General features: G+C 42.2%; 1 protein-coding gene and 1 long non-coding RNA gene across 3 annotated transcripts in view; one reads left to right on the forward strand and one right to left on the reverse strand.

Moving 5' to 3' along the window:
- Positions 1–17,424, forward strand: part of arid1ab (AT rich interactive domain 1Ab (SWI-like)) — a 55,023-nt gene that overhangs the window by 15,025 nt on the left and 22,574 nt on the right. For both annotated transcript variants that reach the window (XM_040021544.1, XM_040021543.1), the window contains exons 2-4: positions 8,204–8,425; positions 10,757–11,461; positions 12,277–12,384. In XM_040021544.1, the coding sequence (XP_039877478.1) occupies positions 8,204–8,425; positions 10,757–11,461; positions 12,277–12,384 (1,035 nt within the window). The remainder of the gene's footprint in view (positions 1–8,203; positions 8,426–10,756; positions 11,462–12,276; positions 12,385–17,424) is intronic.
- On the reverse strand, positions 18–15,002 carry LOC120727290. The gene is made up of 2 exons (XR_005694478.1): positions 14,879–15,002; positions 18–122 (listed from the first exon to the last, which is right to left on the reverse strand). It is a non-coding gene; the product is annotated as an uncharacterized LOC120727290 (long non-coding RNA).

A 17,424-nucleotide genomic window follows, 5' to 3' on the forward strand; every position in this document is an offset into this window, starting at 1 on the left:
GTTCCAGTGTTTTTCTAATTTTTGCTTTGTAACTTTGCACTGTCCACTTTCTGCTGTAGCAAAACAAATTTCTCACGTGTGGGACTAATAAAATGTTTTCTTATCTTACATTAATGACTAATCTCATATTGTGGCTGGATTACCTCAGTTGTTCTCCCCTACTGAAGTTTGGTCCATTTACAGCAATTTTCCATGCGATTGCATTTGTCAAAATAAAACATCGGGAACTTTTATCAAGTGGAAAAAAGTTAGCGTTCATTCTCCAGGTTCACTGTGTTACGCTTTGTTATGCTAACATAGCTGTGTCGCTAGCGATCACTAGCACAGCATTATATACCATCTAGTCCAACTTCAGTAACCCTACAAACGTCACTATTGTGTGTAGTTTTCTGTCTTCATTCATGTTGGAAGTGATAGCAGAGCTGTACATTTTATTTTTTTCCAGAAATCTCTCAGTCAGAACATGATATATCATGTTTAGATAACTAGCAAAACAAGCGAGCTAACTTCCTGCTTGCTTCTAACTCCGTTAAATTAAATAAATTCTGTTTTCATGGATGCCTGGATGTTAAACTTAATTGTTACACCTGGTAAAGCAGCAACACTGATCATTTTATTAAAGATGAAAGAATTTACACAGTGTTCGTTTGACTTTGGGACCTGACGCGGACGAAGTTTTGAACCCAGATTACTATGAGTCGCGAGGCTCCTGACTATGGTAGCCATAATGCTCAGACAATCGATCAAGTGGTGCGGCTTCGTAGCTTAGCAAAGTCCTACTAAAACATTTTTTGACAGATTTTTGAGCGCTGTGTACCACATAAAATCGAGGTCAGTAAACACAGCCAGAATTCATAGATAAGGCGCACCAGATTATAAGGTGCACTGCCGATTGTTGAAGATTTTAAGTGCGCCTTATAGTGCGGAAAATATGGTAGATGTAACGGCAATTTTTGCTGCTATACCATTTAAATAAATAAAGACAAGAGGTTTAATATTCAGCCTAGGTTCTTGATCCTCTGTCTGCTGTATGTGAGTTTAAAGGGAAGTGTTACCAGCATGACTCCTTGCACAGCTGTAAAAATGTCACTAGAGAAAGTGGATGAGGAACACCGTCACTTACTGTGGAGGAAAGTGCTTAACCCTTCACTTGTACAGCGACAGTGTTCGGAGCTTAAACAGTGAAGTCGGGTCACACTGGGCAGCTCCCACTGTGAACGTGAGTGCCGGCATTAACGTGGGGTCAGTTTTCGCTGCGCAGGTTCACCTGACGGACCCTTAGAAACAAATCTTAGCCTCTGACTTGACATTGGTGATAAAGAGCAGGATATCCTCTCTCTTTATGGATGTGACTTGTATGACGTAGCCACCGTCTGAGAGGGGCCGTAGCCAGCATGTGTTGTTGCTGTAGTGTGTTTGCATGTCCAAGGGCTTTAACACTGAACAGTAGTGTGTGTGTGTGTGTTTGTGTGTGCCGAGTCAAGGCCATGTGGCTGTGTGGCGGATTAAATTAGCAGCAGTCCCCCCCCTCGGTCCATCTGCTCTGCTTGGCCCCATAGACTCCAGCTTTGCACTCAAGCTTTGCCCCACCCACTTCACCCTCCCCAGTGCCTGACAAATCCCTTTCCCCAACCCCATGTGACACGCGCTTTTGACTAGTTGCTATATCCACCAGCAGCCCCTGTTATCATGACACAATATACTCCATGCAACCTCTTCTGCCAAGAGTGCTCTGGCTTCCCTCTATGCAGATTAGCCATGTGCTAATTGTAGTTATTTTTTTATTTTTTATTTTTTTATGGAACAGAGGGGAAAAAAAGGAGGGGAAGCGTTTCCTTCAGAATTGATTAGATGACTGAGCAGAAAAAGGAAAGAGTACCGTGTTGTGGCTTGAGACGTAATCCAGCACGCATAGTTAAGGCTTCTGTGTGAGGAAGGTTTGTTGTAAACCTTTAAGTCACGGCGAGTCAAGAACGATGTGCCAGGAGTTTAGTGAGATTCTGCCTGCAAACAAACACCTCAGAGACTTGAACTGATTCTGATGAGTCGGTTTGTAATACATTTTGATGAGTGCATTTATACTGATATCCTTGGTTTTAGTGTAAATTTTATTGATTTAAATCTGTTATATATTATTCATGAGGAAATGTAGTTCTAATCATTTTTGCAATGCCAAATTATTTCCATAGAATACTGGTTACTGGCATATTTTCATCTTTCGCATGATAAGATGCCAGTAACCTTTCTAAAGGTGTAAAAAAACAAAAAAAACAAAAGAAAAATCAACCTGACAGGAAAAAGTGGTTGCTGCAACACTTTGTCACATACCTTTTGATCTGTGTTTGTCAGGGAATTCCCCTACATAACAGAACTTCTTTTTTTTCCCCCCCAAGTCACATTACTTTTATAATGCCATACTAAAAATTTAATACCCACTGAAAATGAATGTTAACTTATTTTACACTCTGATTTATGGCTAAATGCCGAGGACAATGACGGGCACACCACCTCGCCGGTTATATAACAAGCAGTCTATTTCATGAGAATAGAATGTCATAGAATATTTTATTTGTAATTGGAATGAGTTATTTTCAGATACCATGTTTTTTCTTTGTTGTCTGATTTGCTCTTTTATGTTATTTATGTGTGGCTAAGGTAAACCACTGGCATTCACAGGGTCATGGTAAATGTTAAAAATTAACGGACATCTATTATGATCCTTTTCTAAACCTTATTTTTATATTTGGATTCTATCATAATAGCTTTGCATGATTCACAGATCAAAATAATTCTTCATTTATCTCGTGCTGAGCCTCGCTACTGCTCCTCTGTCTGAAATGAGTCTCTGTTTAACTTCTTATTTGCTGCCCCTCATAATCTTGCTACAGAAGATGTGTGACATGACCATATAAGGGATATGCTCTCTGATTCTCAGTGGCACCACACAGATCCTACAGGAGAAAATATATATATGTATGTATGTATGTATATGTATGTATGTGTTTATATATGTATGTGTGTGTGTGTGTGTGTGTGTGTGTGTGTGTGTGTATATGTATATGTATGTATGTGTGTTGTGTATGTAAATGACACTAAATGGGGAAAGCAGATTATAAAAGAGAGTTATAATGTGACCAAGCTAATTTAGTGCTATTGTTACCCAGGAGTATATATTTCTAAAGGTTGCTAGCATCTCGTAGGGTTAGCCATCAAGCAAGAGAGTGCTACCTGTTAATTTTGGGGGGGGTTTGTAAGTCGAACAATAAATATAACAGTTTCTCTGAGGTCTTTTTTTTTCTTTCTCCCAAATGCTGTGTTTTAATGTTCAGTGTAATTTGTTTGGTTGTGTCATGCTAACATGCTAGAAGCCCTTTCAAGGTAACACCAAAAAGCAAATGTTAAAATTGGTGAGAGCTCTGCATAGTCTGTTGAATTTAATATTGGATGCATCTTTGTTGTATATGAAAGTAAACTGGAACTTAATGTCATTTTTTTCAGTCAAAACATAACATTTGAATTCTCTGCTGTACACTGTGGGGATTTTAACGGACAAAGTCAATTGGTTAGTCAAGAAAGGGGAAATAGTTCAAAGTGTTAAATGCTGTTCTAAAATGGACTCAAATGTTTATCATTCACAGAGTGGCCTTTGTTGAAAAACTGGAATTGAGAATCTAGCTTTTAATACTGTATGCTGTAAGAAAGTAGTTTTATAAATTCCATGAGATGGACCATATTTTGCCAGTAAGTGGCAGGTTTCTCTGCGAGACCTTTATTGTGGCCATTTGTCTTTCAAAGCACTTGGATTCAAAGCACTTGCACTCAGCTCGGTAGTGTTGCGTGCCTTATCGTCTTTCCGCTGTGTCCATCTTGACCTCACCACTAAAACCACTGACATTCTCCTGTGATACATCAGAAACGATTCTCTTTCTGTCCTTCGCCTTGAAAATTCAACCACCAACCAAGCCCATACTGTTAAAGATATGGCTGTTTGACCTTGAAATCCATTGTCCTTTTAAATAGATCAGAAACTAACAAATGATATGTATAGATCTCCTCTATTGGAATTTTTCCCTCAACCTTGTACTGCTAATCTTTGCTAACATAATTCTACTTTTATTCTTTTTTTTTTTTTTTTTTTTTTTTTTTTTGGTTTTGATAAAATTCTCAACTTGAGGAGCAGCAGCAGTGCTAATTCTGTAAGCAAGAGAACGATAAACAGACTCTTGTATAGCATTCACAGGCCTCTGTCTACAAGATGCAGTAGACTCTTTAGTTGGGTTAAAGCAGACATTCGCGCACCTACAAAGGCCTCTACAAAAGCTCTCTGGGAATTTGAAGGATGTGTAATGGTATGTCCGATGTGAACAACTTAAGCAATGCAAGGAAAATACTGGTAAACAGATCAATGAAGTGCGGAGCAGTAGGCCGGCCACAGCTATCTCCCAGCCTGCAGAGTACAGATGTGTTAACATGATCGAATGAGGCAGAGAGGTAAAACAAACACCCTGCGTTCCTCATCTTTATGCTGAGCTGTAAACCATATGCATTTAAACCCATCGAGCCAAAACATGAATGTGATAAGATTATATTGAGCGCGGTTTTCGACACATCCTACCCATATTGTGTGGTCATGATGGCGATTCATTGGATTTTTGGAGTTTGGCTTCAGCTACTTTAATTATCCAAACAGGTTATTGAATGCTAATTGACTGACTACATTGCAGATCAAATTTGTCACATTGCCAGTTGTGTGATAGCAGATTTATAATTTATGGGTGGTTTTTTTTTGGGGGGGGGGGGTGATTTAACGCATATGAAGGCCAAAGCCCGCAAAATAGGGCTCAAGGTAGTAGTTATTTTTTATGCTTTACTGATTTCTAAAAAGGTCAGTGACTTTGATCCAGTGACTTTGCAGTTAATTATTACAATAGTTACGTTACGTAGAAACAAAGTTTATAAATCTGTTAATGCCGTGCTGCTCATTGTGGCAAGTCATAATCACAAATTATTGCGGTCAGGAATGTCATCGACGATTAAAAACAGTTGCTCAATTCAAGCTTTTGAAACATCATGCATTTATTGAACTTTTTTTTTAAGAGTGGATTTCCATGAACTCATGAAGCCGTGTAGAGACAACTGCTTGTCCCCACAATCTAGAGTCTACACCGTGGAAGGTCTGCGGGTGTATCAGAGAAAATAAATACATTTATACTGGCTGTATACTGGGATAACTGGTCCACGTAAAGTGGAAAAACGGCAAAACAAGAGCATTATTGATTCAACGAATACGACAAATTAATTTTTCTTCTAAATGATGTTTTCATAATCTTTAGAAGCACAAATTGTGCTAACACAATTCAATGGAGTGCAGTCTACCTGTTTCTTCTGCTTTTTCACCTCATTTTCCTACAGAAAAGATTTAGAATGTTTAATAGTTATGACTCAAAAAATAAGAAAATGAAGCCTAATTTTAAATACGTTAACACACTTGTGAACAGTGCACGCTCACCTTCACTATCTCCTGACCTGATCAAAGCACCCCTATCTGCATCTGTGGAGTGGGTGATAACTGAGACATGAGAGGGAGAAGAGTGGTTGTTTCGGGAGCCGTTACTATGCACGTTCCACTCCGGGCTGGAAACCCCGATTGTAGTCAAGTCGTACTTGCGAGCTCTCTCCCCACTGAGCTGGGTGCCGAGCTGTCATGGTTCTTAATGGAAAAGCCAGTTTGTTCGCTCGTTTAGAAATATTCTCACTGCTGGCAAAAGTATCGACCGAAATTGGTGAGGGGAAGAAAGGTTGATTGTTTTATGGCCCAGTCATCGCTGGGAGATTTTTGTCTAAATGAGAAATAGATTTTACCTTTAGTGTGCCGGCTTTTGTAGTTTGTTTGCATGCTAGTCATTTTTCATGTGGATTGGAGGACATTACCAGTGATTCAGGCCTCGGTGGCACACTTTACAGATGACTCAGGAGGCTCTGTCTAACTGCTTAAGCAGCTCATTAGAAAAGAGCTATAGGATATTTCTGTCCAGTGAAAGAAACCGCTCCAGTTTTTTTTTTTTTTTTTTTTTCTCCTCTTGGCTCCTCATTGCCATAATTGGACAAAAGAAACTTTTGGAAATGTGTAAAAAAACAGCATCAATGTGGTGTCTTCTTCACTGCTTTCTACCAGTCATATTTAAGCTGTGTAGAGTGATGTTTGGACTCCTATCTTGGCATGACCGGGGAGGGGGGGCAGCAGGCATGGTGTCCTTTCTTCGAGTCTGGGGTTAAAAGTGCATTAGAGGTCACAGTGGAGCCTGTTACCTCTACCCCTGGTGCGGTCGGTAATGACCCAAGGGAGTGCAAGATACCCCATCCCACCTCCCACTGTTCCCACCTACTCCTTCCCTGCACAGACATCCAACACAACACACAAACACACACTCTTGTGAACCTGGAGGAGCTCAGGAGAGTTTGGCCTGGGGGAGGCTAGAGGGAAAATCTGGAGTGGAATATGTTATCTTGGATAATGTCGGTTGACCACGCTGACAGCTTGTTGATCCACCCCTTCTCCACACACCCCCCACCACCACCTCCAACAGCTACAGTCTTCTGCAACACACACACATATTTTCACACACTCGCAAACACACAAGCCTCCTACTGAGTCACCCCCTACCCCGACCTCCCCCTCTTTCATTGCAGCACTGTCATTCATAGAGTGCCAAAGCCTGCTGCTTTATTAAAGCCCAGGAAGAGCAAGCCCTGGCCCGGGTTCAAACAGCAGTGCAGCTGGGACCTGTTACATTTTCGGCAGACTGCCCTCTCCGTCTCACTGGCTATAAATAGCCCCAGTGGTTGTCTCCCTTAACCGAGGAAAAGAGGTTTTTGGGGGAGGAAAAACACACCCGTACGCACACGCGCGCGCAGGCACACACACACACACTCACACTTGCACACAGATTAATAACCGTGGGAAGCAATGAAACCTTTGTGTCTGCTGCCCGAGGTCAGCAGGCCAGGAGGTGTTGCTACTTCAAAGACCCCGTTGTGGTTTGTACTTTCAGACGCCGCTGCGGTGGGTTTGATGGGAACATGCACAGGCTGTCAGAAGTGTGATGTGTTGATGGCATCAGACCATGGCAAACGAGCAGAAAACTTGTTGTGAATTGCTATTTGTTTATTTTTCCACTTGATGACCATATAATAATGCTGCAGTGGAATCCCATTTTATTAAATTTTTTAGAAATATTGGATATACTTTTTTTTTTCTTTCTCATGACGGGGGAGTGTTGTGTCGGAAGGGATCCCACCATGTGTTATGTACACACAAACACACTGTCACCGCCTTTATGGCATAGACATTTTATGACACTGGTTCCAGCTGTTGACAGATGAAGCTACCTCATTGTAAACCACCACCAACCCAGAATATGCCATCTGACTCCGTAACATTCCCTGTTTTTACCATGTGAATCTCTACGAGTCCAGGATGCCCTAGGTCATTCCCCACATCCACCACCCCACCCTTTATCCTTACACAGCTTCCAGCTGAGAGGTGGGCACAGCTCCAGCCACCGCAGACACTTCCACTTCCTTAAGCTTATTTTCATAGAAACCTTTACCAACGTCTCTGCCGTAACAGTATCCACCCACTGGCACAATGATCTCCTGGGCCGGGAAACGCTCCTGGCGGATGTAGTGGGCTTATTCATTCATTCATGGCCAATTTTTTTTCCCTTTCTATTTGGAAAGTAAATCCACTACAGTTTTTTTCCCTCCCTTCTGCTTTTTGTTCTATATTTGCTTGATTACACTGTGGCTGGTTTATGAGATGATGCTCATAGGACACACTGCAGTGGAGTCATGCTGAGTAATGCCTTCTCAAGACAACTCACTAAAAAAGGTTCTAAAATAACTCTAGCTAAATTTGACCTGGACCGCATTTTCTCATCCTTTTCTGTCACTTCACTGTGCTCAGAACAAGATCCCTTTATTTCTATCACTATAGAGCTTGTTAGGAGGTATGACTGAACCCTCTAATAGGGACTCTAGACATGCCATTACCATCAGCACTAAAATCACAATAATTGTGTGGATCACACAGTTATTTCTAAAGTCAGCTTCACCATACAGCTTTAATGTCAGAATTGTCATTCCAGCAATCTATTTCGTCAGTTCATGGATGTATCACATATTCTCTTTGTATCTTCTCCAGCCTCCAGGCCCAATGGACCAGGTAGGGAAGATGCGCAGCCAACCATATGGAGGACCCAACCCCTTCTCACAGCAGCAGCAAGGACCTCCCACAGGGCCTGGACCCCAACAGGCAGGCTCTTACCCAGGGCAGGGCTATGGCCCTCCGGGCCCTCAGAGGTACCCTATTGGGATGCAGAGCCGACCACCCGGAACCATGAGTGGCATGCAATACGGACAACAGGTCAGTAATGATTAACTTGGCTCTCTATTTGTACAGTTTTAATTGAAACCTTACACAACCAATATTTGCTGTTAAGACATTTCTGTGCAGATTATTTTTGAAATATCTGGTGACTTAGGCTAAATTCTTTTCATCAATTGTGCTAGTAAATTTAGCAGATTGTCCACTAAGTAGGTGATGAGATGTTTTTGTACATTTTGGTTTACTGCACCAATTTAAAAGTCCTTAAAAAGAAATGTAAAATAATTTGAATAAGAAATATGACAAGAAAAATATTTGTGAGGTGATATGTAGCAGTCGAGTTTAAAAAAAGCAGCACTGTGCAGTCAGAATTTATTCCACAAATTTGTACTATCTAGTGAGAAGAAGACATGAACTAGGATAAAAAACTACAGCATGGTTTGAGAGGAGAGCCTGTAGTATCGATAGGGTAACACTCTTCTGCCATACTGCCAGAGTAATAGAGCATTGGAACAACTATGTCATTACTAGAAAGTCTAATCCAGGTCAAAACAACTCTTCGTTAGCAGAAGATATTTAGGAAATGTCATGTATCCAGGTACAATGACTTAAAGGAATTGAAAGCCATTAAGGCATGACCCTGTTCTGGCTGTCATAGGGAAGATTGTGTGTGTGTGTGTGTGTGTGTGTGTGTGTGTGTGTGTGTGTGTGTGTGTGTGTGTGTGTGTGTGTGTGTGTGTGTCGATTACCGTCGATGTCATATCTGACAGTTAGCTTAGCATAACAATTGTAATTAAACAAAAAGCTAAAGATCTGAAAGACTTACAGTGTGGCCCTGTGTCTGTTTTTTTTAACTAGATATATCTTGTAAACTAGAGAGGATAAAGTGCATTAACATATAACCAAATAACGTTCACCTGCTCTGCTAGACATCAAAGAAATATCAGCATTGTCACCTTGAGTGTCTCTTACCTTGCATACTTAAACAGGACTTTAAATAATAAGTTATTAGGGTGGATGAAAGCCCCAACCAAAATTCTGCCTCTTCTGTCACACCAACCCTTTGCGCGCCTTCCTCAACTACATCCACGAACCTCCTCTGAAGAGTCCAACCAAACTGTGTTTCTGTATCTTTTTCACTTGAATCCCAAAAGGCTCTGAAGAAAGAGGAGGGGTGAAAAAAAACTCTTTACAGGGATAGACACAAAAGAGAGCAGCCCATCAGTTTCCCACTGTCTGATTTATTTTCATGCTTGAAAGCCAAAGATGGGGGGGAAATCCAAGCTGTGTCGACAGGCACAGTGGGCAGCACCTTCTGACAGCGTTGTCCAATTGAAAACGGCAAACATCCAGTTTGCTATAGCTACTTACTCATAGCTAGGAATAAGCCCCTTCTTGAACTCTCTCAGCCAGGCAGTTCATCTTAACAGAGAAATGCATGCAGGGAATCCCGTAGAGTGAAGCCTTTTTCTTGTGCGTCCGCTGCCTGTGGTCTTGTGCCCATTGTGTGGTGTGATTATCTCATACTGGCCTGCCTGGTGTTTGACCATGGACTCGATAAGTGCCCTGCAGAGAAGAAAACGGCTTCCCCGCCTTTGTCAGACAGATACAATACAGCCACTTCATGTTGTTTTAAATGTGAGGCCATTCTTTACTATCTTGTATTTTCTTATAGTTCTTGAGTAGCTGAGAACCCCCTCACCCCCCTTCAGTCCCCTTGCGAAGAAGAAAAACCCCCACACATGGCTCCCCCCCCTTCTTCTTTTCTTATTACAGTGTTTCCTCACAAGGTCAGCGCTTTCTCCTTCCATGTTCCTTGAGGGTAATGAAACAAAAACACTGGTATTGAAAGGCATTCCGCGAGCAGGTTCGGGCAGAATATGAAAAGGCTCATATTGAAGTTCAAGGAGATGAAGTCAAAACTCAATTTTTATTTTCATGCCAGTAATTTAAAGCAATACACGGCTGAATTCCGACACTTGGATGCTTTTTCTTATGTGCTTTGACTGATCAGTTTATAGTGAGGAACACACCACTCAAACTGAGGGGTGGGGGGGCAGTTTGTCTTTTCTGTTTAATCTGTGAGGAAGATGAAGAGATGCTCTGATTACTCTGTGGAGAATGAATGGTAAAAAAATGAAAAGGGGAAAAAAACTAAAGAGGTGACTTTGAATATTGAGTTATTTTTATATATTTCTGCAGATCCCATCAGTACACATGCTGTATTCAGGTAGTGACTGATATTCCACAGAGGGGCTCCGGATAGTAAAACTGTGCCTGGTTGTGTCTGCTCGCACTTTCAGATCAAGCATCGGTAGTCTTCCCCTTTGAAGATAAACTACTGTTGATAACTGATATCCTATTTTCTAGATGTCAGCATATGGACAACAGGGCCCAGGAGGCTATGGACAGCAAAGTCAGGGCTACTATGGTCAGCATGGCCCTGCGCCTCACCCTGGACAGCAGCAACCTCCATACTCTGGCCAACCCCAGGGAACCTCTGGACCTTCATACCCCCAACAGGGCCATCCTTCACAGACTCCAGGCCAACACGGGCAGCCAGGACCCCCATACCAACAATCTCAAGGTCCCCACGGCCCTCCTCAGAGTCAACCTCCGTATAGCCAGCCCCAGCAGTCTCAGCCAGGACAGCCACCCTATGTATCTCCCCAGCAACAGCAGAGTCAACAACAGCAGCAGCAGCAGCAGGGACCTGGTCCGCAAAGTCAGCAGGGCTCTCAGGGCCAGCCTGGGTACCCGCAACCCTCTGGTCCAGGGCAGCCACCACAGCAGCAAACCCCACAACAACAAGGGCCCCCACAACAACAACAACCACCACAACAACAACAGCAGCAGCAGCAGCAGCAGCAACAACAACAACAACCAGGAGGTCCACCTCCTCAAGCCCAACAGCCTCCAGGTCATGGCCAGCAGGGCCAGCCATCACCATATTCTCAGACTCCCCCGCTGCAACAGCAGCAGCAACAACAACAACAGCAGCAGCAGCAGCAACCACAACAACAACAGCAGCAGCAGCAGCAGTCACCTTATCAGAGGTTCCCACCTCCTCCACAGGTAATCCTTACACAAAACTCTATTAGAACACTTTAGCTGTAATTTGATGTGATGTGCTGTGTCAGGGGCAACTGTGTTTCCATTAGCAGGAGATTCCTGCGCTGACACATGCTCTTGACTTTACTGTACTTAATCAGTGCTGTAATGATGTCCGTGCCGATCTAACAGTGGCACTGCAAACTGCCTGCTTCCCAGGAAATGCCTTCACTTGATAACTTTCAATAGTCGGTTGAAAAGAACATTGCACGCTCAGCTTTCCATAGCAAAAACACATGGAAGAAGTGAGATGCTGCTCTACAAGGGTTAAACAGGGAAACAGCCATGAGAGCTTTTGAATAAACCTTTGGTGTGGCCCACTCAGAGCTGCTTTGTTGGTAATTAAGCTTTAATTACTTAGTTAATTAAACAGGCTCCTGTCTGTTAAATGGATAGTATGAACAACAGGAAATGGACCGCACACAAGACCGTTGACAGAACGGGGCAGTTTTTAGTAGTTTCTTGTAAAAAATAAATAAAAAAATATGATAAGTTGAAGCACAAGCTGTAGAATAAGCAGTGAGTTTTCCCCATGCCATGTGAGCCCTGTGGCAACACAAACATGACGTACAGTAAATATTCAAATCACAGTCGGTCACGGCTCTCTACATTTATCCAGCCCAGTGGAGATCTGTTATTTGTATCAGTGTGACAGTGGTTATATTAGCTGTGCACTGCAAAAAGGGAACAAGCAGTAATAAATGCTCGACTCTGAGATTTTATTTTTATTTTTTTTACATTGTGTCCGTTTTGTCTCTTGTCTTCGTTCTTCCAATCAGGAACTCTCCCAGGATTCCTTCAGCTCACAGTCCAGCGCTCCTCCATCTAACCAGCCAAACAAGAGCAGTCAAGAAGACAGCATGCAGGCGCGGCCATCCAGTCTGCCGGTGAGGCTTCTGTCTTCGCTTTTAACTTCTGAATTTTGTAGCAGGTTTCATCGCCAGAATTCCACAGACCACATTCACAGACGCCCTTGATGAATATCCCACAGAAGCAACATTTAAGCTAACATTTATAAACCATTTGTAATCGTAATCGCATAGTCAGCCCAACCTGTAGGACAGCACTGATATAATTAGTGATGTTAGTCAGACTTGATTGAATTCAGAATCTATAGCCATATGTGGTAGAGGAAAATCACCCAGCTCTAAATGTCATTATGGCTGCCTCTGTGAACATGTTATAATATTTTTCCTTTATTATTTCGATAGAGTGGAGTGGAGATTGACAGGAAATGTGGGGATAGAACAGGGGAATGACATGCAGCAAAGTTCTGGCTGGGTGTTGATCCGGGAACTAGGCTGCTTTAGCCGATTTGGTAAGCGCCTAAAACCCCTCGACCATGGGTTCACCCCTTAAATGAGATTTAAGCAAATCCCATCCTGGTGTTTCTTACTCTGTACCCATTTCTCCTGCTTGAAACTCAGACTAAAATTGAACTTATTTCTCAAAACAGTTGATGTTTACTAGGCTTTGCTCTGTGATTCAGTTTGAGTTACTTCATAGGTGAATTTGTATAGTGTCACTCAGAGTGAAGCAAACGTGCAAATGTGGAGTAAATGTTGGCTTTTGGATTCCACCGTGCAATCGATTGTGCTTGTGAATCCAATGGTTTGGTAGTCAATCTATTCAGAGCAATGTGATGGAAATGTTATACATGATCACAACTCTGTGGGTATCATGTGCTTTAGTAGAAAAAGGCCCAATATTTTGTTCTGCAGATGTTAGTGGAGTAATAGCTTTGTTGCTAAATTCACAGTATCTTGAGAAATTTCTCCCTCCTAGATGGAATATTTGAAACCAAGTATCTCCCACCCTCTACCTAACTTCCCCCAACATGTCGTGGCAGATCGTTGTCCCTCTCCTGGAGCCTGGTTCTGCTAGAGGTTTCTTCCTCTTAAAAGGAAGATTTTCCTTCCCACTGTCGCCAAGTGCTTGCTCATAGGCGGTTATCTGATTGTTGGGGGTTTCTCTCTGTTATTCTAGGTTTTACTCTACAATATAAAGTGTTTTGAGGCGATTGTTGTTGTGATTTGGCGCTGTAGAAATAAAGTTGAATTCAGTAGTATCTGGATATCAGTGACAACAGCACAAGAATTTTTGAAGGAGAGGTAAAGAGCGCTATAATGTTAATTTAGACCCCAACCCTTCCCACAAGAAGCTGATAGCACGAGCAAGCGAAGTCACGGTTTCCATTTGGTCTTAAAGAGCAAAGAAATCAGAAAGTGGGGAAAAATAGTTCTGCCTGGATAAGGATTGTTGAAAGTGAAGCAAATCTCGCATCTGATAGCCCTCTGGCTAAGATAAAGGTGAGAGAACCCCCCAACCCCACACACACACACTCACCCTCCACCAGCCCTCCACCCCATGCTCCGTGTTAAAGAGGTGTCTCGCTGTAACACGTTGCAGTTTCCATGGCAGTGTTTATAGGTCAGACTGCAGATCTAACCTCATTCTGGGCCTCAGGGAAGGAGAGTGAGAAATGAGATCATTAATAAGAAAGAATGAAAGTGAGGGAGCAGAGTTTGGAGGGGTGGGAGGGGGGGAGATGTGTGGGACTGAGGGAGTGCAAGCAAATAACTTCAAATAGTGTGAGTGATTGGTTGGAGTGGAAGATGCTGAAAGAGGGAGGGATGAGAGGCAGCGCTGTCTACGCCAGTAGGGGATGCCCTCAGGATGTGTTTCCCTCCTCTTTTATTTATTTCCCTTATTTATTTATACACCTCTCTGTGGACCTGGCCATTGGTCAGGAAGGCTAGGCCAGGGCTATTTTTATTTATTTCTTTATTATTATTATTTTTACTTTCTATCTTCTCAGGGATTCCCCATCAGTGTTGTCTGATTGGCCGACAGAGCCATTAATCTGGTTATGGCAGTGGTAAACAGATCTCCTCCTCCCGTTCTTTTTCCTCCTCATCCCTGCGGCACCAAAGTGTGTGCAGATGAGACCATGCTAACTCAGAGTATAACCCTGCCAGCCTGAGTCCGAGCAGCTGGGGTGACACCTGCAGGTGTTAGAAGTAGATGTGCATCGATGATACCTGTTGTACAAGGTGCTGAAGTTATTCTGTAACCTCTGCCAAACTATAAAAGCGGCAGAAAATATCACCAACAAGTCAGAAATGCTGAGAAAAGGATTTGTGACAATGAAACTCTACAATAAAGAGTGGTGTAAAAACTCCAATGCTTTGTGCGATAGAACTGAAATATGTGTAAAGACTGCTCTCAGTAAGAAAAAAAATAGTACTTAGCCCGGTCCTTTCCCCGAACTCAAAATAAATGGATGTGTTGTTAAAAAAAGAGCCACACATTCATTACAGCCTGCATCACAATTCTGCTGTCGTTAACAGGACACCTACTTATACAGACAGTGGTCCTTACTAGGGCTGGACGATATGGGCTAAAATTCATATCGCATATAATTTGAAGCATGTGCGGTAACGATATATATTGCGATATATTCTTTTCTTCTGTATAACGTATTTTCCACACTATAAGGCACACTTAGAATCCTTTAATTTTCTCAAAAATCGAGAGTGTGCCTTATGTATGAATTCTGGTTGTGCTTACTGACCTCGAACCGATTTTGGCGCGCAGAAATCTGTTAAAAAATGTTTTAGTACAACTTTGGTAAGCCGCACTGCTTGATGGATTGTCAGAGCATTACGGCTGCCGTAGTGAGGAGCTTCGCGGAGTAATCTGGGTCCAAAACTCCGTCCCTTCATGTCCCAAAGTCAAACGAACACTAAGAGTTAAAAACGGTCTAAATTCTTTCATCTGTAATTAAATCATCAGCGTTGCTGCTTTATCGGGTGTAACAATTAAGTTTTACATCCATGCATCCATGAAAACAGAAGTTATTTAATTTAACGGAGTTAGAAGTTAACAGGAAGTTAGCTCGCTAGTTTACACCTAAACATTTCATGCCAAGTTCTGACAGTGACGCTGGAGGATGAACGCCAACTTTTTTTCCCACTCGATAAAAGTTAACGTGAGGGATTCTGGTGGTTAGGGACAAATGCAATCGCATAGCAGGATGCTATACACGGGCCAAACTTCAGTCAGGAGAACAACTGAGATTATTCGTCCACAATACAAGGTTAGTTATTAATATACTGCAACAACATGGGAATAGAGCAGCTGCGAGAGAATTCAACATTAATGAATCAATGTTACGGAAGTGGAGGAAGCGCAGTTTTTGGCTTTCCCCATATTTCAAAAGTGCTTCATCTCTTTGCTATGACTGTCGCACGCCATAATTTGCAGATGATAATGGTTTTAGCCGCTGCGATGGTTTCAACCAAAACAGGCGCAGCTTGATGACATCATCAACATGCGCTATCGCGATAGAGCGATATAGTCAAAATCTCTATCGTTGGCCAAATTTATATAGTTTCTATCGTATATCGTTTATATCGCCCACCCCTAGTCCTTACTACTAGCTAGTTGAGGTAGGCAGCTCGAGCTATGCTGTGTCACACACATAACATGGCACTCTCTACTTATACCATATAACAAACACAGCACAAATTGGCGGTCTGTTTAATTTTTATGTCGCTGCCCTGCATCACTATCCATCCCTTCTAACACCTCAACGTCCACCGACAGGCTCTAAAAATTATCACTCCAGTTTTTGTGCATGATTTCTGGGGACCTGTGAGGTCAGAGCCCAAAAACCAAAGTCTAACTGCTCTGCCGTAATAAAATCATTTCAAACGTGAGGTCACTGCAGTAAAGAAAACAAGATGCATACTTGTATAAAAAAAATCAAATGATAATAACATTTGTGACCAAGGAATACAAATATCAAAAAGAATGAATGTAGTTATAGTAACTCGCTAACTTGAGCCGTTTTCGGGCTTGAATGTGAAGTTGCCCTTTGTCCCGTGTTGAACACACCAGGAGACAGTCAACCTCGGATTTGTTGTCACCACTGGAAACCTCTGTTTGGTTTAAGTGGGAATTGGCCTGGATGGGTACCTATTGCATGTGCTCACTTTGACATTGTTAGGAAGCAAGCCAGGTTTGGAAGTAATAGGTGTAATATCTGATCTGATTATTGTTGAATTTTTCTATTTTAACATGCAGTTCCCCCAAATAACCGAGAGAAAGATTTACAGCTGCAGTCATGCAGTCATAAAAAGAAAAGATCATTTAAGGGGTCTTGGTCAGACTTGTTGGGGTTCATATGTGTTGGTTTGACCACATATGAAACCAAGGTTGTATAAATCAAATGTATAGAAATGTTTTTTTGTGTGTGTGTTGTCCACACACAAATTCTTCCTTGTATTCTAGCCCAATAAATGTGGAGGTTTTATGTGGTATGATTATTTTTATTTTACACTTATTAGTGGATTGATGAGTGTAATAGATACAAATTTTCCTGTTCTTGTCTCAAAATAAGTAACTGGTACTAAATTGTGTTTGTACTTCTCTCGTTTAGGAAGCGTTTGCTAATCTAATCTTAAATAACTAATTAGCCTTACGCCAAGCAAAGGAGCGTATTTAAGTGCATCTGTCAGAAAGAAAGGTACAGGTTTATTTTGAAGGGGGAAAAAAAAAGTATGTTTATTTTGTAAGAACCTGCAGTAATTTGTATAGACTCATTTCTTTTAATCTGCCTGAGATCTTGTTTGAATCCCGATCCAACAGCGACTGAGGGGTAAATGCCATTTAGCTACTTTAGTAGCATTCGTGCAGAGCCAGCCAGACATCACCTCATCGAGAGCACAGATGGGTCTGTTTGAGGCAGGTGCTTAAAAACCCAGCGTCTGTTAGGCCGCTGCTGAGGTGGGAATAAAGGTGTACAGAAGGCTCAGTGCCTGCTGGAAGGCGCAGGTAGGAGAGCAACAGTCGGTTTGAGAACAGGGCTGCGGATAAGAAGTGGAAGAGAGAGAGATTAAAACATAGAGAGACACACACACACA

The sequence above is a fragment of the Simochromis diagramma genome, unplaced genomic scaffold, assembly GCF_900408965.1.
Source record: "Simochromis diagramma unplaced genomic scaffold, fSimDia1.1 OVJJ01000753.1, whole genome shotgun sequence".
Classification (NCBI taxonomy): domain Eukaryota; kingdom Metazoa; phylum Chordata; class Actinopteri; order Cichliformes; family Cichlidae; genus Simochromis; species Simochromis diagramma.